This window comes from Rousettus aegyptiacus, unplaced genomic scaffold (genome assembly GCF_014176215.1).
Source record: "Rousettus aegyptiacus isolate mRouAeg1 unplaced genomic scaffold, mRouAeg1.p scaffold_m13_p_3, whole genome shotgun sequence".
In the NCBI taxonomy this organism is placed as follows: Eukaryota; Metazoa; Chordata; class Mammalia; order Chiroptera; family Pteropodidae; genus Rousettus; species Rousettus aegyptiacus.
Window position 1 is genome coordinate 130,615,413 of NW_023416306.1, and position 20,955 is coordinate 130,636,367.

Below are 20,955 nucleotides of genomic sequence, written 5' to 3' on the forward strand. Positions count from 1 at the left end.
AGGTTCGACAGTCTGCCCCGTTTCCTCGGAGAAGGCTGACAGATTTCACTTGTGTGCATGTCCCGGAGGGTTAGGAACCCACCCAACTCAGGTTTGGTAATCAAAACAACGACCGAGCTGGAACTGCTGCACTGCCCCTGGCAGGCGGTGACGACAGGCTGCCTGCTCCTTCCAGCTTGGTGCTGACATCATGCCCTTTGCCGGTTTACTGGGGAACAATACATGCCACGCATGTGCACACACATTTGCTTAATATTTTAACATACCTTACAATAAGCTCTCCCAAACTGACTCACAGTACCAGGGGTAACACCTCTTAGTGTAAGCTTCTGGATGTCGTTTTCGGTACCTACTAAAGATGGAGAGATTCAGTGCTTAGTAAAGAATGAGAGGGTTAGTTTGCAGAGTTTAAATCAAGGGCAGTTTGCTGCTGCTCAGAACTTTCTTGCCATAAATGCCTAGGATATTCTTCCTCGGCCTGGCCTCCAGGCACCATCTGGTATTCTAGTAACAGTCAATTGTTCTTAGGGGGTTTGGCATGGGAATCTCTTTTGGGTGTGTTTGGTAACTTTCACCAGGTCTCTCTTTTTTTTGAATGCATAGGAGCCACTGTCCAGAGGCCCACAGTAGTGGTCCACTCAGGATGCTGCATCATTGTCATTTTAAGTGTGCTCCTAGGGGAAGCCTACAATGGCTGTGCTAGGTGCATCTGCTCATGGTCTGGGAAGTCAGGAGCTCCCTGCTACTAACAAGTCCTGTGATCTCAGCTAAGTCACCTTACCTCTCTGTGACTCAGCTTCCTCTTTTGTGACATGGGTGTCTTCCAGTTCTCTGAATCATTCATTTTTGTCCACAGAGTTGCTTAATGATAGTCATAACCTCTGCAGTGCTGCTGCTCGACTATTTCTTAGATCCTTCCTGCTGACGGACTTGGGCTCTCTTGGTAGGGTCAGAGTGTTCTACTGGTCCTCAGACCTACATCCATGAATTGCAGGAAAGGTACTTAAAACTTTGGTCCCTAGGTAGTTCACATACTAACCAGACATCATTATTCAAGTCTTAATGTAGCCAGAATCTAGACCTGCCCTGCCCCTCTCCCTCCTACTTTATGCCAGAATATTTTAAGGCAAATCTCAGACAGCATGTCATTTCATCTATACTTAAGTATATTTCTCTGAAAAAAAATTTTTTAAAAAAACATACAATTGCAAATCCATTGTAAAACCCAACAAAATTAGCAACAATTCTTTAATATTCATCTTCAGTATGTATCTAATGCCCAGTCTGTGTTATGTTTTCTCCCACTGTCTCAATGTCATACAAAATTCTTAGTTCAGTATCCAAACAAGGCCTGCATATTCTATATGGTTGATATGAGTTTTTAAACAATTATATTGGGATATAGTTGACATGACATACAATTCACCCATTCAAAGTGTACAATTTAGTGTTTTTAGTATATTCACAAGATTGTGCAACCCTCACCACAATGTAATTTTAGAACATTTTTGTCCTTCCTAAAACCTCAATCCATTAGCAGTCACTCCCCAGTTTCCCATTCCCAGCCTTTGCCACCACTAATCTTTACGTCTCTACAGATTTGCCTATTCTGGACCTTTCATATAAATGGAATCATACAATTTGCGGTCTTGCCTCTTTCACTTAGCACAGATTTTCCATGGTGGAGCATGTGTTATACTTAATTCCCTTTTTCCCAAATAATGTTGCATTTTATGAATAAACCTATTTTAAGATTATTCAGTTAATAGACTGAGTTGTTTCCACATTTTGTCTATTATAATAATACTGTGAACATTCATATGCAAATGTTTATGTAGACGTATATTTTTATTTTTCTTGGATAGATATATGGAAGTATAATTGCTGTTTAATATTCTGGGAGACTACCAAATTGTTTCCAACAGCAGCTGCACCATTTTACATTCCTACCAGAAATGTATGAAGGTTCCAACTTCATACCCTCACCAACACCTGTTATTCCCTATCGTTTTTCTTCATCTCAGTGTGTTTGCAGTGGTGTCTGTCACATTGTGGTTTTTCTTTGCCTTTCCCCGATGGCTACTGATGCTGGCCATGTTTTCATGTGCTTTTTGCTATTTGTGTATCTTTTTTGGAGAAATATCCAAGTCCTTTGTCTATTTTTATATTGGATTGTCTTTTTATTATTTAGTAGCAAGCATTTTTATATATTCTGGATACAAGTCCCTTATCAGTTATATAATTTGCAAATATTTTCTCCTGTGGGTCGCCTTTGCACTTCCCGATGGCATTAATTGCATTTAGAAATGTTTAATTTGTAGTCCAGTTTATCTGTTTTTCTTTTGATTCATATGCTTTTTGTGTTTTACCTAAAATGTCTTTGCCTAACCCAAGATCATATGGATTTACTCCTGTTTTCTTCTATGAGTTTTACAGTTTTAGCTCTTATATTTAGGTCCATGATCCATTCTGAGTTAATTTTTGTGTATGGTGCGAGGAAGAGGGTTCCGATTTCATTATTACATACGTGGATATCCAGTTGTCTCAGCACCATTTGTTAACAAAGACTGTTTTTTTTCCCCTCCACTGAAGTGTTTTGGAACCCTTGTTGAAAATCTGTTATGGTGACAGAGGGGTACTAGACTGGGTGTGGTGAGCACATCGTAAGATATATAAATAAATATCAAACCACAATGTTGTACACTTGAAACTACCATAATATTTTATGTTAACTATAATTTTTAAAAAATAAATTGACTATAAAGGAAATGGTTAATTTTTAGACTCAATTCTATTCCATTGACTTATACGTCTATTATGTCAGTGCTCCACTGTTACTATAGTTTTGTAGTAGATCTGTTTCTTAAAACTCAATCTGTCACTTTCACTTTACTACCAAACCATTTATTTGTGAGGAATCTGGGTCATTTTTATAGAATTTCCTATGTTGAGATTTGGCTGATAGTATGCTGGTGGTATTATTTACCATGTTCTTCTGTCTCTTTTTTTGTAAACTAATATTTAGATCTAGAGTCTTAAATTCAATTTCAATTATATATTTACTTATGCTTTATTGCAAAGGATAATTTCCAGGTGGTGCTGTGTATTTCCTGTTGCATCAGTCAGGAGGCATACGTTGCCTGGTTATTCTACTTTTATTAATATTGAAATTGATCAGTGGGGTTTGGATCAGACTGACTTATATATTGTAAAGTTACTCATTAACATGTCACTTACTGGTTTTAGCAGCCACTCATTCTTGCTTTTATCTATTGCTTATTAGAGTTGTAAAATAATGCTTTTTGATTTCTGTTATTCCTTCTGCATTTATTAGCTTTGTTTCTTTCTCTTTATCGGTTTGCATATGAGTCAGTGCCCTAGCAACCTGTTAAAGTGATCGATGACTATTTTAAAGGATCTTTATAGATTTTTATATATCTATGTTTTTACCCTTTGCAGTGATCATTCTTTCTGATTCTCAAATTGTCCCATCAGGGGTGGGGACATGGGTAAAGGAGTAGATAAGTCATGAATAGTCATAAATTATAATTGTTTAAGCTGGGTTATGGGTCCATTATACTGTTCTCTTTTCTTGTGTATAAGGTTGTAAAAATTGTACTCTTTCGGCCAATGGTTAGTGTTTGGTGTTGGCTCCAGTCATTTTGTTAGCTTCCGTGATCTCAAGCATAAGAAGCCCAGGAAAATTTTATGTGTTTCCTGCCCTAGAGCTAAAAGCAGTCATTTCTCCAAGGATCTCTGATTTCCTTCAGTGGGGATGGTATTTGAAGACCCCCTGACCAAGTTGCTGGGGGTGTTTATTGCCACAAGGTTGTCTTGTCCTTAACCTCCTAAGAGCACACAACTAGAAAATACGTTTATCAAAAAAAAAAAAAAAAAAATGAATCAGATATGCAAGTCAGTACTTTGAAATCAAATGAAAGTTTGCGGGGTTTTAACTTTTTTTGCTTTATATTTTTATTTCTTTTATCCCCCAAAACCTTCGTTACTAACAACTAACAATCTATTCTAATTATATATAACATCTTATATATAACCTAATTTAATATTGTGTGTATATACATATGTAGGAGAAGGGAGGGTATTAATTTTAAAGTAATGATATCAACATTTAACAAGTCTACTATGGTTTATTTTATCTTTCAGACATATCTCACTAGGGATATATAGTGAAAAGACTGTTTTAATGTTACCTGAAGTCATTTTTCCCTCTGTAGTTATGCTGTCAACTTGTACTGTTAAGTTCATTTGTTTTAGTTAGTTTTATATTTTCAGATGTTGCTTTTTCTTCTCTTTGTGAGTTCATGTGGTTCTAAAGTGAAAACTATAATACGAGGAATATTTACAGAGGCTTAGTTTTCATCCTCGTTCCTCTCTCTCTGTTTTTCCCTCTCATATAGAATCATTTTTATTAGTACTAGGCATATCCTTCTGTTGTTTTAAAAATACATATTAACAATATAAAAAGAAAACTGTTTCCTCTTTTTCATACAAAGGATAACATGCTGTACATTCTTGGGCCTTTTGCAGTCACTTTACAATTTCTCCTGGAAGTTCTTTCTTATTTAATAACTATGTTAGTTTGGCCCTTTTTTATCAGACTGGTCTTATATTTGTGTCCTACTTAAGTGCATTGTGAGATGTGGCAGTTTGTTACTAATTATATCAGAAAATACTGGGAGAGTTAGTGACTTATACAAAAAATCTTGTCTTCTCATCATAGAACATAATACATGCCTTAACTTTTTTCCTTTCTCTCTCTCAGTTTAAAGGAATTCTTGCCCAAAGAATATATCAAGCAGAGAGGAGCTGAAAAGAGAATATTTCAGGTATTGGGAATGTAAATTTATTATTCTCCTCACTCCCTTTCCTCATTTATTAATGTGAGATGAGCCTCTGCACATGATCATTTTGTAACCCATACATGTACTCTACTTATATAATAAATGATTAGTGGCTCAAGAGTAAAGAAGCTGACAGTTCTACTTTGGGCAGATTTATTATCTTAATCCATACCTTCTTGCCAAAGGTTACTTAGCTCTTCTGGGAAAAAAAAAAAAAAAGGTGCATACGTTTAATTTTGAGGCATTATCTTTGTAGCATTAAAACAAGGTGATTTGCCATTGAAATGAACTGAAGAAGAAGCTACAAGTTGCTGCTTTGTTCTTAGATTTGCTTTTTGAAGCTAGGATTTGGGAACCTTTTAAAAATCCAGGTTTATTCTAAAAGTTCGAGTTTTCTATTCTAGTCAACCAGTAAGAAAAGCTCTATCATCAATTTTGCCATGAAACGATCACTCAAGTAAATCCCAAACATCAAAGTCTTCTTTAGTGTTGAAATATAAATTGAAATATAAGTTTCATGTATATAAAACATATTTTTTTTTTGCCAGTATTGTTTCCAAGTGCTGTGATATACAAGCATTTGTAAATATTGCTCTTTGGAAAACTATATATTTTGGATGGATGTTAGTATACTGCCTCTCCTAGATAAGACCGTTTTTCTAGCACTCATTTAAAGTGTTGGTTCTGAACCTTTTGGAACATGGAATCTTTTGAAAATTGCATTACAGTTATAGAACCTATTCCTGCCACACTGCAAATGCATGATTTGTTGCATATAGTTGTGAAATCCAGAGGAATATGGGCTGAAATTCTAGTTCAGAAGCCCTGCATTACAGTCTTCTGTGTGCTCTGACACTTAGCAGAAACAAGTGTCATGGAGGGGTCCCCCACACAAATATCAGTTGTAGCCACTGTATGTGCACCACATATAGTGACTACCTCTCGCCAAGTCCACCTCCTGGCAGAGCTGCAATAACTGGTCCTTTTTCCTATCACCTTTGCAGGAGCACAAGAACTGTGGAGAGATGAGTGAAATAGAAGCCAAGGTCAAGTACGTCAAACTTGCTCGGTCTCTCCGGACATACGGTGTGTCCTTTTTCCTGGTGAAGGTGAGTTGGGCACAGTGAAGGGTGTTTGCTTCTGCCATCTCTTTTGCTTTTGGTAAAGTATTTCCTCTTAAGGTCGATTTGTTGTTCCGAGATCCCTAGAATTTGCAAATATAGCATCTGGACAATGGTGACCCAAGTTTAGCTGTGGGCCAGACATGAAGTATAAGCCGTGAGGCTGGTGAGTGAGCCTGGCTGCCCTCCATAGGCAGCTGTGTCTTGGTTTGGCTCACTGCCACTGCTATAAAGTTCCTGAAGGGATATGTTCTCTTTTACTCAGTATGACTTTCTCCTAAGAATGTTTCACTTGAGACTCTCAAGGGTGCCTTGAACTAAGTGAAGGTTGTTGAACACAGGAGACCAAATCAAATTCCTGTGATAAATATGGAACTTATTGTGTATACTTGAAAATGGACTTTGGGATTTCCATGGCATTTAGATATGTTTTCATCAAAATTGTTTGTCTTCCTATTAGAAGGAAAGAGATAGGACTTTTAAACTCAACCTGTGAATTTCAGAAAGAGGCCCTAAATAGATGTGTTCTTACTGACTGATAAACCCTCTCATTAACTTCATTTCTCCTTTGCAAACCCTGAGCTCACATATTCTATTTTATTCCATCTTTTTCTTCAAATAGCTCTCAATTTTATGCCAGAATATCTTAGGCTCTGGCAAATGAAAAAAACATGGGTGAATTACTTTGTTTTTAAGAAAGATAACTTAGAAGTTGAGTCTCATATTTAGGGGGAGTTTTAACCTATCAATGGATTTTTGAATGGTGCTGATGCCTTCTAGGTAATAATAACTCTATTTCCCAATATTAATAATACTATTTAATAATTATATGCCAGACATTTCTCATTATATCTACCAGCAACACAGTGGTAGAACTATTACTATTAACTTCTTTTTAAAAATGACAAAACAGAAGCCCAGGAAGGTGAAATGATCCTGCCAGAGCCAAAAGGACTTGGATTCAGATCTTTCTGACTCCAAAGCCTGTGTTCCCAACCACTGAGCTATGCTACCATAGCTAGGGTGACCTCATTTGACCTGCATTCACCTTCCTAGCTCCCCACTCCCATAAGATCTACTTGTTTTAGAAGAATAAGCTGCTTTTTATTTATTATTTTGAAGGGCAACAGGTGGCAGATGAGTTCTAGCACCTCATAAGGACAGAGATTAAACGAATTTTCAGCATGTCCACTGATATTGGCATCATTTTCCATCTGTTGAGTTTTTTGTAGTCCTTCATGTATGAAATTCATTTGTTGTGTTCACATCTTTTTCCATTAATATCATCAGATTTCACACACAATTCATTTCAGTGATGTGCACGTAGGTAAGTAAATTTAGGAAAATAAGTAGCACATAGCAAGCTACATGTAATTAGAAAGCAAGAGAAATTGAATAGCAAATTGCAGGAAAAAAAAATTGTTCTCAAAAGATGATTTAGCACCTGAGAAAAATTTGTCCATGGCCACTACGATAATTGGAGGTAGAGCACAGATGTTCTGATTATTACAGAGTCTTGAAGATTTGATCAAATGAAGACTTTTCTGTTACAAAAGTATTTAAGAAATAATTGAAATTTCCTTCTTTCCTCTTTCCTTTCTCTCTTTTATAAATTACATGTCTTTGAAGAGAAATCAGGGTCAAGGGGATAGGCGGCTCTCACAACATTCATGTACCTATTAGATATTCAAATCTTAGTTTTTATTTTTTCTCACAAAATAAAAATGAAAACACTGCTCAGTTTAATTCTTTGCTCAATCATCCTGTTTAGTATACATTTTATCTTTAAATTGATTTTGCTATAGCTTACTTGACCATAGTTGCCATATTTTAAAACTAGTACAGCTGAGAATTTAGGAATAGTTCAGTGTTATAAATTAATGATACTAGTAAATCAGATAAATAGGTCTAATAAGATGACTTCATATAGAATGAACTATCTGAGAAAAAATAAAGAAAATCCCATTTATAATAGCATCAAAAAATAAATAAATAAAATTCTTAGGAATAAATTTCACCAAGGAAGTGAAAGATTTGTACATGACAAACTATAAGATGTTGATGAAAGAAATTGAAGACACAAATAAATGGAAAGATATCCCATGTTCATGGATTAAGAGTTAATATTATTAAAATGTCCATATTACCCCAAGCCATATATGGATTCAATGTAATTCTTATCAAAATTCAAATGTCATTTTTCAAAGAAATTTTTTTTTTAAACCCTCAAATTTGTATGGAACCACAAAAGACCTCATATAAATAGCTAAAGCAATCTCAAGAAAGAACAAAGCTAAAAGCATCACACTTCATTTTAAAATGTATTACAAAGCTATAGTAATCAAAAACAGTATGGTACTAGTATAAAAACAGATGCATAGACCAATGAAACAGGATGAAGAACCTCCAAATAAACCCACACAAATCAGCAACTAACATTTGACATAGGGAGCCAAGAATACACAATGGAGAAAGGTAGTCTCTTCAATCAATGGTGTTGGAAAAACTGGACATTCACATACAGAAGAATGAAATTGGACCTTTACACCATTCACAAAAATGGATTAAGGACTTAAAGACCTGAAACCACATATGGAAGAAAACATCGAGGAAAACCCCCTTCACCTTGGTCTTGGCAGTGGTATTTTGGATGTGACATCAAAAGCATAGGCAACAAAAGCAAAAATCACCAAGTGGGACTACTTCAAACTAAAAAGCTTCTGGGCAAGAAAGAAATCATTAATAAATTGAAAAGACAGCCTACGGAATGGGAGAAAACATTTGCAAGCCATCTATCTGATAAAGAAACAATAGGCAAAATATGTAGGAACTCATATAGCTCAATAGCAAACAAGCAATTTGATTAAAAAATGGGCAAGGGACCTGAATAGATATTTTCCCTAAGAAGATATACGAATGGCCAACATAAAAAGATGCTCATCATCACTAATCATCAGGGAAATGCAAATCAAAACTGCAATAAGATTTTGCCTCACACCTGTTAGAATGACTATTATCAAAAAGATAAGAGGTGTAAAATGTGACAATGTGGAGAAAAGGGAGCCCTTGTGCCCATTGTGCACTGTTGGTGGAGATGTAAGTTGGTACAGCCACTTCTGGATATTTATCCAAAGGAAGCAAAGTCACTGTTTCAAAGACATATGCACACCCTCATGTTCCTTACAGCATTATTCACACTAGCCAAGATATAGAAACAACCTAAGTATCCATCAATGAACAAATAAAAATGTGTGTGTGTGTGCACGTATATACACAACACATACATATATATATATTATATACATCACACATATTAATAGTCATAGGAAAGAAGGAAACCCTGACATTTGCAAAACATGGATGAACCTGGAGAGCATTATGTCAAGTGAAATAAGTCAGACAAATACTTTATGATCCTACTTATATGTGGAATTTTTAAAAGCTGAAATCATAGAAACAGTAGATCAGTGGTTGCCAGGGGCTGGGGTGGGGAAAATGAGATGTTGGTCAAAGGGTACAAACTTGTAGTTAAAAGAGGAATGAATTTTAGGGATCTAATGTACAGCATGGCAACTATAGTTAACAGTACTGCATTAAATGCTTGAAAGTTGTTGAGAGAGTAGATCTTAAATGTCCTCAGTGTAATAACAAAAATGCTAATTATGTGAGATGAGGGATATAACTAACCTCATTGTGGTAATGATTTTGCAATATAGATGTATATCAAATCATTACATTATATACCATAAACTTTCAAATGCTATATTTCAATTATATTTCAGTAAAGCTGGCGGCGGGGGGGGGTGGTGGTGGGAGATGGCATTTTATAATCATTTTATATAAAGCCACTGAGGTGTTTTATAAAATTCAGCATGCACTCTTTTAAATTTTTTTTTAAAATGCTAGATTATAAGTGTACTTCTTCAACATGACAGTGTTTCAAACCTGATGTCAATATCCTACTTAATAGAGAAATGTTGGAGAGAAACCTATAAAAATTGGCATCGGAACAAGTTACCCTTTAACAACCTCTTAACCTTCAACATTGCTTTGGAAGTTCTGGAAAATACAGAAAGATATTTAAAAAAATTTTTTTAAGCATACCTAGGAAATGAATGAACACAATTATTTATTGCTATGATTTATAACAAGATACACAGTCATTTTTTTTAACTATTTACTTTGAAATAATTATAGATTCACAGGAAGCTGTGAAAATGCAGAGAATCAAAAAGTCAGATAATTACAAGTATGGATGAGAACATTAAGAAATTGGAGCCCTCCTACACTGCTGGCTGAAATGTAAAATGGTACAGACTCTTTAGAAAATGGTCTGTAAGTTTCTCAAATGATTAAACATAGGAATACCATGTGACCTAACAGTTTCACTCCCAGGTATATATGCCAAAGAGAATTCAGGGCACATGTTCACAAAAAATATTGTCCATGAATGTTTATAGCAGTGTTTATTTTAGCTCCAAGGTGGAAACAACCCAAGCGTTCATCAGCCGATGCATGGATGAACAAAGTGTGGTACATCCATACAGTGCAATATCATTTGGCCATAAAAAAGAAATGATGTGTACTGACCCACGCTACACAATGGGTAACTATGTAAGCATTATGCTAAGTGAAAGCAGCTCATCACAAAATACCATATAGAATATCATTCCACTGATAACGAAATCTCCAGAATAGGCAAATGTATAGAGACAGAAAGTTAGTTGGGAATGAGGTGAAGTAGAAGGGGATAGGAGAGTAATAGCTAAAGGTACAGGATTTTTTTTTTTTTTTTGAGGTGATGAAAATGTTCTAATGCTGACTGTTGTGATAGTTGTACAGAACTGTAAATATATCAAAATCCATTGAATTATATATTTTATCTGGGTGAATTGCATGGTATGTGAATTATATCTCAATAAAGGTGTTAAAAAATATACAGAGAAGTCTTCTGTAACTTCCATCAAGTTTACCCCAATGGTAACTATAGTATAATACCGCATTCAGGAAATTTACATTTATGCAATCTACAGATCTTGCTCAGATTTCATGTTTTACTTGTACTCACTTTGTGTGTGTGTGTGTGTGTGTGTGTGTGTGTGTGTGTGTGTGTTGTGAAATTTTATCACATAGATTCATGTAGCCACTACCATAGCCAAATATTGAATTCTATTCCATCACCACAAAGATCCCTTATGCTACCCTGGTATGGCCATGAACACCTGTCTTTTCCTGCTTCTCCCCACCTATTTCCATCCTCTGGCCCTTAACCTTTGACAACTAATAATCTGTTGTTCATCTCAATTTTATTTCAAGAATGCCCTATACATTTTGATGGTTGTCAGATTAGGGAGTGGGAGGATGGGTGAAGGGGAAAAGGGGGATCAGAGGTACAAATTGGTAGTTACAAAATAGTCATAGGGATATAGACTATAGCATGGGGAATATAGTCAGTAGTATTGTAATAACTATGGTATCAAATGGGTACTGGATTTATCAGGGGGATGACTTTGTAAGATATATAAATATGTAATTGCTGTGGTGTACACCTGAAACTGATATTGTATGTCAACTATAATTGAAAAAAGAAAACAAAATAAAAAAAAGAATGCTTATAAGTGGAATCATACAATATGTAACCTTTTGGGATTCACATTTTTACTTAGTATAATTCCCTTGAGATCCATCCAAGTCATAATATATATCTATTGTCCATCCCTTTAATTACTGGATAGTATTCCATCATATTTTTTTCTATAATTATGTACATTTTGTGCTAATATTCAGTGTTATACATTATATTGTTATATTAGAAAGTGCTCGGGTGTTCAAGTCAGGAAGATTGACCAAGAATCAAGGGTGGCAATATGCACCCGTTTGAGAAATAGCAGAAACGTGTATGATCTAGAGAGACATACCTAGCCTCCTTAAACCTCAGTTTCTTCATCTGGAAAATGGTAGTGATAATTTCTTACAGAGCCCTAATGAAGATTAAGTGAGCTAATGTATATAAACAAGTGTAGTACCTGGAGGGTAAGAATATTTGATAAATTTTAGGTTAGCCCAGCCCCTTAAGTCTTCCTATACCTTCCTAATCCCTGGCTCCTGAGTTCTTTCAACTTTTAATTAGCTCTTAGTGTCCATGATGTAGAGCAGGGATTGACAAACGTTTTTAGTAAAGGGACCAATAGTAAATATCTTAGGCTTTGCCAGCCATACCACTCAGCTCTGCCCTTGTAGTGTGAAAGCAGCCATAGGCATTATGCAAATGAATGAGTGCAGTTATGTTGCTGCGAAGCTTTATTTATGGACTCTGAAATTTAAATTTCATATAATTTTCACATCTCGAAATATTATTCCTCTTTTGCTTTTTTCCAACCATTAAAAAATTTACTCTTGGCTCTCATGCCATTAAAAAATGGGCAAAAAACTTGATTTAGCACTGGCTATAGTTTGCTGACCCAGATATAGAGAATGTCTGTAAGCCCTATAATGAGTCTACAGGGAATAACATTGTGTGGCAGTATTCTCAGTGGCTAGGGACATATGCTTTGAAAAGAAAACTATGGGTTTGGATTCTGCCTTTGCCAGTTAGTTTAACATTGGATAACTCACTTTACCTTCCGTCTCTAAGCTTGTTTGCTCACCTATATAATTGTGACTTTTAATGAGGTTTAAATGAGATAATTTAGAAAAGAGGACTGTTGGATGTAAGCTCTATAAATGGTAGCTATAAATGTCCAGTTTTACTTTTATTGACTTCTGCATCTTATAATCTGCTAATCAAAACCCATAAGCAGTGGTAAGGCAGCTTCCATGACCTGCAGAGGATCTTGTTTCATTCCAAAAAATTCTGTGTAAACCTTTTTACTTCTAAATTTCCCTTTGAACTTTCTCTGTAGCCACAATTAGAGCCTTGAGGTGAGGTTCCTGGGGAGCCGACCCTATTCTCCCCTGAACTGTAAAGTCACGGAGGGCATTTAGAGCATCTCAGAACCATGAGTTAAATCAAATGGATTGCCAAGTGCTTTTAGAGAAAGATGGATAATAGATAGGCTCTTAAACAGCCATCCCTTTCTGCCGTGCCTTTAAAAGAAATAAGAGCGGCACCAACCGCTCTTTGAAGTTTCTCCAGCTAGTCTGCATTTTTTAGGGATAGGTGCTGAAATAATGTTGTCCCTTGATGGTGGTCTCTGCTGTCAAGTTACAGTATTTTCTGAGTTCCTTATTACCCTCCAACTCTGTCCCCCAATTGTGACCTTCTAATGAAATGTCCACTGTAAGTCCTTTACTTTTTCACTGTGGCTTCCTCTCCCAGGCCAGATTGATCTCCACCGGAGTCGAGGCAGTCCCTCACCCCAAAGCTTCTCACTGGGGAGGTGCAGATGGGAAGGAAGGAAGGCAACAGCTACAAATGATATTTTATCACTGATTCCCGTTCCTGGTCCCAGCAGCTGGGCTGGTGCCAAACTTGTGTGACTAAACTGGCTGCCTCGAGTCTCTCCGACTAAGTCTCTATGTGGCTCCTGAAACCAAATTAGACTAACTGGCATCATCCACCTGTATTGATTTCGCCCCTTGTGGAACGGGCCTCTCTTCACAAAGAATCTGACCCACTGTTCTTTGTAAGGACGAGAAGGTTCTTACAGTGCCGTGTTCCCCTCCTCAGATACCCACACAGGTTCCCGAGAGTAATAAGGAACTCAGAAAATACTGTAACTTGATAGCAGAGACCACCATCAAGGGACAAAATTATCTCAGCACCTGTCCCTTCTCCTCCGGAGAGGAAGCGGGAAGTGTGCTGGGACCTTAGCATCTGACGATTTATGAGCTGCTGTGGGGCGGGGGGGAGCTGGAAAGGGATACTTTTTTCATTTTTTCTAATTGCTTCCACTAAAAGAAGTTCACTATGGTAGATACTCTGTTTTTGAGATCAGAGTTGTTTTTGAGCTCAAATTTGTGTCCTAATCGTGCGGCTTTACAACTCAATACTCTCTGCCTTGGGAGTGTTGCTGGTCTCTTCATTTCAAAATGGGCATGATGATAATGATTGCCAACATTTAGGGGATGCTTTGAAAATTAATAGAAAATATTTATTAGTATGCAGCACACTCCTGCCCTGTTTTCAGTGCCTGCTCCTTCGTATACATACCCACTTATACATACACTTCTTGCATGCTAACTTATAATGCATTCCTTGGAGAATAGTGCCATAAGCATTGCTAGAGTTCAGCAAATATTATTTGAAATTTTTTTCTTTTTTCTCTGACAATCGAAATAGATGTGTATTAAATGAAATTTTGGGAACAAGGAAAAGGACAAGGAAATATTACAAATCACTTAATAGGATCATAGTTGCCATTATGTCATGTAATGAAATTTTATTTTTTAATCTTGTTTTATTATTTTAAATTTCAAAATTAATGTTTAAAATTATATTTCATGTAGGATTATGCTGTGCAAACTTTCACATTTTAATATTATAATAATACTGTTATTGCCATGAATCTGATTGTTTTCCTATAATATGATTTTTAATAGTTTCAAGTAGTCTGTATTTGGATATACCATAACTTAGATATAAATTTCCTATTATTTAATATTTGGTTATTTCTAGCTTTTCTACAACAAATTCTAGTTGCACCTTCTTGTGGTATAATTTTCACATCCATTTGTAACTTTTTTGTGCATTTCTAAGAGCAAGGTGTGTCAAAAATAAACACTTATAAAGCTTTCAATCATTATCCGGTAAGTTCTCTGCCAGTTATTTTTGTTGATTTATGAGAACCTTTCACATATATAGTATGACATTTTTTATTATCGTGCTTATTGTAAATGTTCCCCAGGCATTTGCTTTTTAATTCTATTTATGGTATGGTTTATTTTTCTCCTACTTCTCTCTCTCTTTTTTAAAATGTGTCAGTCTCCATATATTTCGTACTTAAAGCTAATTATCTTTTCCTTTAAGGCTTATTTTGGTGTTTATGTTAAAAAGCCATTTCCCACCCAGGAATCAGAAAAATATTCCCCTATATGTTCTTCCTAAATTATTAACTTATCAAGAATTTATTTGACCTTGAGTGGCAGGTAGGAATCAATGCCTTTTAATAGGCATGGTTACTATTTCTTTAAAAAATTATTAAAACTAATAAAAGACTTTTGGAGTCAGTAGTCCCGCTTATTTTGAAACACAATGTATGTGGGTTGATCTCAGATAAAAACTGCAAAAACACGAATTGGTTGGCAAAACCAGATGCATTCAGAGGAAGAGCACTGACCCTTGGTATCTGCTGTTTCAGGAAAAGATGAAAGGCAAGAACAAGCTGGTGCCTCGCCTGCTGGGAATCACCAAGGACTCAGTGATGCGCGTGGATGAGAAGACCAAGGAAGTGCTGCAGGAGTGGCCGCTCACCACAGTCAAGCGCTGGGCAGCCTCACCCAAGAGCTTCACGCTGGTAGGCACTGTCAGAGGGCCACGAGGGGGCCAGCATGGACTTGGGCGATATCGTGGGACAGGAGAAACAATACAATCCCACTGGGCTTCCCTAACGTTAGAGAGAAGCGTGGAGAGAGACAGATGGCAGGAGTCTATGGGGTAGGTGAGGGGACTGGTCCAGAAGTGAGGGAGCTGTCGGCAAGCTGGGTTTCCTTGGCCACGTCTTCCTCTCTGATGCATTAAGTTTGTCTTAGTTCCTCAACTTGAAAAAGCCACTCATGAGATGATTCTCAATCTTCTGTGTCCCTGAAGCCATCCCTAGCATACCTTCAAAGTACACTTTCTAATGCTCCGAGGCCCGTACAAAAGCTTCCTCTTTATTTCTAATTGTTTTTAGAAGTTCCTACAAACTGTGACATCTTGCTGAGGTGATTTTCCCAGCCTGCCTACAAAGAGAGCATGCTGTAATAGTGGATATAACATAAACTTTGGGTAGTATTCAAAACCAGCTTGTCATTTCCTAGCTCTATGACCTGGCTGAATACCTGTCCTCTCTGAGCCTTTATTCCCTCAGCTATAAAATGTGAATAATAATACCTATTTCACAGAGTTTCTAGGGTGATGAGGAAATGCCTAGTGTGAAATATATGGAAAGCAGGGAGAATGTGTGTTTGCTCCAGGCCTTCAGACCTCTGAATTCCTCCTTCCAACCTCAACTGTTGCTCTTAGCAGAGTATAACTGTGCATACCCTTAACTTTAGCCACACTTACATGTAAGAATTGATATAGGCAAGTTGAGCAATAACAGAAATCAAAAATGTTGAAATCTGTCAATTTCTTCACAATTTTGAGATGTACCGTTTTTCAGCTCTAGTGAACATTTAAAATATCAGCTTGCATTGAGGCAAGATCTCATAACAGGGCATCAGAAAAAGGTATAAGAAAGGGGTCTTGGAGAAAGTAAGTAGTCATATAATTTAATCATTGATAGACTTAAGCCAGTTGGGAGGAATCTTCAGAAAACATACTTCCTTTCCTCCTATAGTCGGTAACAGCTGTACCTGGGCGGCTCTTAAAAAGGGTGTTTATACTTAGAGAACTACATTCTCATCTTCTATTGTAGGAAGTTGTGAATAATTTCTACAATAGAAAAATCAAGAAATCAATATAAACATGTTATTTAGAAACATTAGGAGAAATTGCTGAAAGGGTTGAAAGTGGTCGTGGACTTGGGGGAGGATAGAAAGTGAAGGCAGGAATGTATAGTACAGGGAACAGTTATATTTTGTTATACACTGTTCAATACTATTGGTCTTTTAAAATTAGGTCCAAGTACTGCTTTGTTAAAAACAAAAATTTATTTAAAAAATAAGAAAGTTATGAATCTCAGTAACTACCTCAAGCAAAAGAGAGTAAATATTATTTTTTATTAAAGTATAAAGTTGAATTAAAGCCTTAACATGTAATATTTGTTTCCTTTCTATTCCTAGCCTAAATTTAATTTCCAAGTATTTGCACATTTTCCTGTTGCCTGTTATTGATTTTTAGTTTAATTGTATTATGGTCAAAGAATATACTGTAAATGATTTCACTTCTTTTAGAATTTTAAGATTTGTTTATATCCCAGGATATAATCAGACTTGGAGAATGTTCTATGAGTGGTTGAAAGGAATGTGCATTCTGCTATTGAGTGAAGTGTTTATAAATGTCAGCTACAGTCTATTAGTTGATGATGTGGTTCCAGTCTTCTATATCCTTGTTAATTTCCCATCTAGTAATTCTATCAATTTCCGAAAGTGAAGACTCCAACAGTTCTGGATTTTTCTATGTCTCCTTTCATCTCTATTAGTTTTAACTTTATGTGTTGTTTTTGGTGCCTATACATTTAAGATAGAGAAGTTATCTTCTTAATGGAGAAACTGTTTTATTATTACATCCTTTTGTCCCTAGTAATTTGTAGGTCTTATTTTTTTTTTTTTGCTCTGAAATCTTCACCTTATATTAATATAGCCACTCGTGCTTTTTAAATTAATGTTTCCATATTATAGCTTTAATTTTCCATCCTTTTAGTTTCAGCCTAGCTATATCGTACCATTTGAAATGAGTTTCATGTAGAGAACATAGAGTCGGATTGTGTTTTCTTTTAATTAGCATATTTAGACCATTTGTATTTTAAGCTAATTACTGACATGCTAGGGCTTAACTCTACCATTTTATAATTTTTTTCTGTGTATGCCTACTCTTTTTCCTGTTTTTCTTGCCTTCCCGTGGGTTACTTGAACAATTTTTATAGAATTCCATTTTTACTTATTTATAATATTGTAGATCATATATCTTATGTGGTATTCTTAGTGATTTTTCTAGATATTACCATATGCAGATGAAATTAATTACAGCCTATCAGTGTCATTGTTTCACTGCTTCAGGTATAGAAACTTACTTCCACTTAAGTCTCTTTAAACTCCTCACTTTTTGAGTATCATTGTTTAAATATTCCAGACACATTAAACACCATATGTGATGGTGTTACAAAATTTGCTTCAACCATAAAATAAGCTTAAAGAAAACTCATGGGGTAAAGGATATAGTCCATTACATTTCTATTTTTATCCATCCTGTTCTTTCCAAAGTTCTTAGCCTTCTTCTTTTACCACTGTCTTTACATTTGGAGAACGTCATTTAGCCATTCTTTTAAGCCATTCTTTTAACAAATTTTTTTAGTTTTCTTTTATCTTCAAATGTTCTTATTTCCCCTTCATTGATAGAGAGTTTTGCCAGATACAGGATTTGAGATTAACAGTTTTTTCTTCTTTTAGCATTTGAAAAATAGCATGCAACTTCTTTTTAGCTTCCATGGTTTCAGATTAGAACTTTCTGTCATTCAAGATTATTTATAGCTAATGTTGTTTTATAGATGTCACTTTTCGATGGCTGTTTTAAAGATTTTTCTCTGTCTCTAGTTTTCAAAAGTTCTTGTTATGGATTTCATAGAGTTTCTTCTCTCTGAGATTTGCTAAGCTTTTTGAATTTGTAGGTTTATGTCTTTCACTAATTTAGGGAAATTTTCAGCCAATATTTCTTCAAATACTTCTTTGTTCATTTCACATGTTCCTCTCCTCCTGGGATTCTGGCGATAATGAATGTTAGATCTTTTATTGTTGCCTCACAGATTTCTGAAGCTCTGTTTTGTTTTGTCTGTTTCCTTGCTATTGTTCTGATTGACTAAATTCTGTTGATGTTTTCAAGTTTAGTGATTCTATCTTCTGTCATTGCCACACTATTTAGTCTATCCTGTGAGTTTATTTTGGTTATTCATTTTTTAATTCTATAATTTTCATTCAGCCTTTTTTAATGACTTATGTTTATTTTTGAACATTTTTATTTTTTTCATTTGTTTGAGAATTTATAATTAATTTTTGAAACATTGTTTATGACAGCTACTTTAAAATACTTATCAGGCAATTCTACTATCCAGTTCATCTCAGTATTGGCATCAATTGATTCTCTTATTCATATCGTAGTTGTCCTAGTTTTTGATATGAATACTGATTTTTCATTATATTGTAGACCTTTTGGTTGTTAAGAGACTCTTGATCTTATGTAAATCTTCTATTTTAACAGACACTCACCTTGTGTAGGTTTAGTATGTAGAGTTTTGGCCTGCTTTCATGGACTTTAGTCGCAGTGACAGTTCATTTTCTGAACCCTTGCAATGCTATTCTGGATATTTTATTCCTTTGACACCACAAGGATTTCTGCTCAAACTCTGTTGGTGCTGTCTGTGAGGGAAGAAGCACTTCTCTGGGCCACCTGGTATTTCTGGGTGACCTCTTGGAGGAAGAAGGAAGCCACTGGACTTGAGTCTCTTAATGCCACTGGGTGGAGGGCAAGCAGACATAGGACTTCACTGTGACCCCTGCTACAAAAGGATCAGACCACCTACCTGCCTGGGTTGTGAAGCAGGGGCTGGAATGTGAGCCCAGACGGTGGAGCTGGATAGGACTCCCAACTCTGTTGGGCTCTATTCTTCTGATCTTTTGGCTAGAGAGAACAGTCTTTTCAGAAACTGCTTGTTGGAGGTTCCAAGTGCCAGGCCTATCCAGCAGCCAACCTTGTAGGTAATAGGATATACAATAAAACCCAAGAACTCACCAGATGTATTTCTTTGAGTCCTGAGGTCCCCAGCCAGTCCACCTTTTTAGCTTTCAGAGCTCTTTTACCATTGTCTGTTGAATAAGTTTTAGGGTGTTTAGTCTTATTTAGAGGGGAAGAGCAAGGGAAAAGTTGAGTCCATGCCATCTTGAACCTGGGCCTCCTTACCTTTCAAACCGCTAATATATCTGATATTTCTTCTAATGTTATTTTTCCCTAGGATTTTGGGGAGTATCAGGAAAGCTACTATTCAGTACAAACCACTGAGGGAGAGCAAATATCCCAGCTGATTGCAGGCTACATTGACATCATCCTCAAAAAGGTATTTCATACCTGTACAAATTGGAAAAGCAAAGCTTCTTTATTAAGACTCAGTTTAGAAAACCTTTATTTAAAGTACTTTATTCACTGATTTAATATTTGATGTTAAGATTGCTCGTGTGTGGTCTTTGACCTCATGATCCTATGAGAATTTCTGATTTCGTTGCAGCTCATTTGCATTATTAACTGCCAGGTAATTAGCTAATAAATGAACCTAGCTAACCCCTCAACATCTTCCTCTCTAGGTAGTTATGTCATACTTTTCAGTCTCTGTAGAAACCCAGATTGAGGATCTGGAAAATGACCTTTGTGTTTTTCGTGTTGTTGAAATTTTTCCCCCCAAATTTAATAGGGTTATATTCATAATGATATACAGATTTTCTAAGGCTTCTAGATATAGACCACTCAAATAACCAAGTTCTACTAGAATATTAATACTTTCATCTTGATTTTAACTATATAAAATTAGGTCTGTGCAATAAAAAATGTAGAAGACATTATTAAATAATGTATTTCTTTTTTATTGTGATTATTACTTTGTTTACCATCACTTATTAAATATCCAATATAAGAAATATAGTGTAAACCTCAACATTTTTGCTTGCGTAGCTCTTTTTAAAAGGTTCTTGTGTAAATACCTGCTGATTTTCAGTTTTGGTCATGTGTTACTTTCAGAAACAAAGTAAAGATAGATTTGGATTAGAGGGCGATGAGGAATCAACTATGTTGGAAGAGTCCGTTTCCCCAAAAAAGTAAGTATTGTTAAGAGCTCTGAGGAACTGCCTCCTCCCTCCATGGGCAGGTGTCCTCCTGCCAGCTCTGGGGCCTGTTGCTCCAAAGTCCCTCATGTGGAGGAGATGATCGTGGATGATGTAGATGAGTCTTGCTTCTTGAAGTATGGTCCCAGACCGTCAGCATCGGTGTTCAGGGTGTCTGGGGAGGAGGGACTGAGAATTTCAGAGAGAAAATGAACAAGATGTGTTTAACTCCATCATTAGAGGCAGTGAACATTCACGAATCCTATTCTGCATTTCTGATTTAAATTTCATAAACTGCATCATTT

The 20,955-nt window shown here is 36.0% G+C and overlaps 1 protein-coding gene across 1 annotated transcript in view; it reads left to right on the forward strand.

Annotated features, from left to right (window-relative positions):
• The window catches only part of TLN2 (talin 2), a 380,704-nt gene that overhangs the window by 223,837 nt on the left and 135,912 nt on the right, over positions 1–20,955 (forward strand). Inside the window, exons 10-14 of the mRNA XM_036239383.1 lie at positions 4,784–4,847; positions 5,867–5,971; positions 15,283–15,438; positions 19,792–19,893; positions 20,568–20,644. Of these exons, the coding sequence (XP_036095276.1) occupies positions 4,784–4,847; positions 5,867–5,971; positions 15,283–15,438; positions 19,792–19,893; positions 20,568–20,644 (504 nt within the window). The remainder of the gene's footprint in view (positions 1–4,783; positions 4,848–5,866; positions 5,972–15,282; positions 15,439–19,791; positions 19,894–20,567; positions 20,645–20,955) is intronic.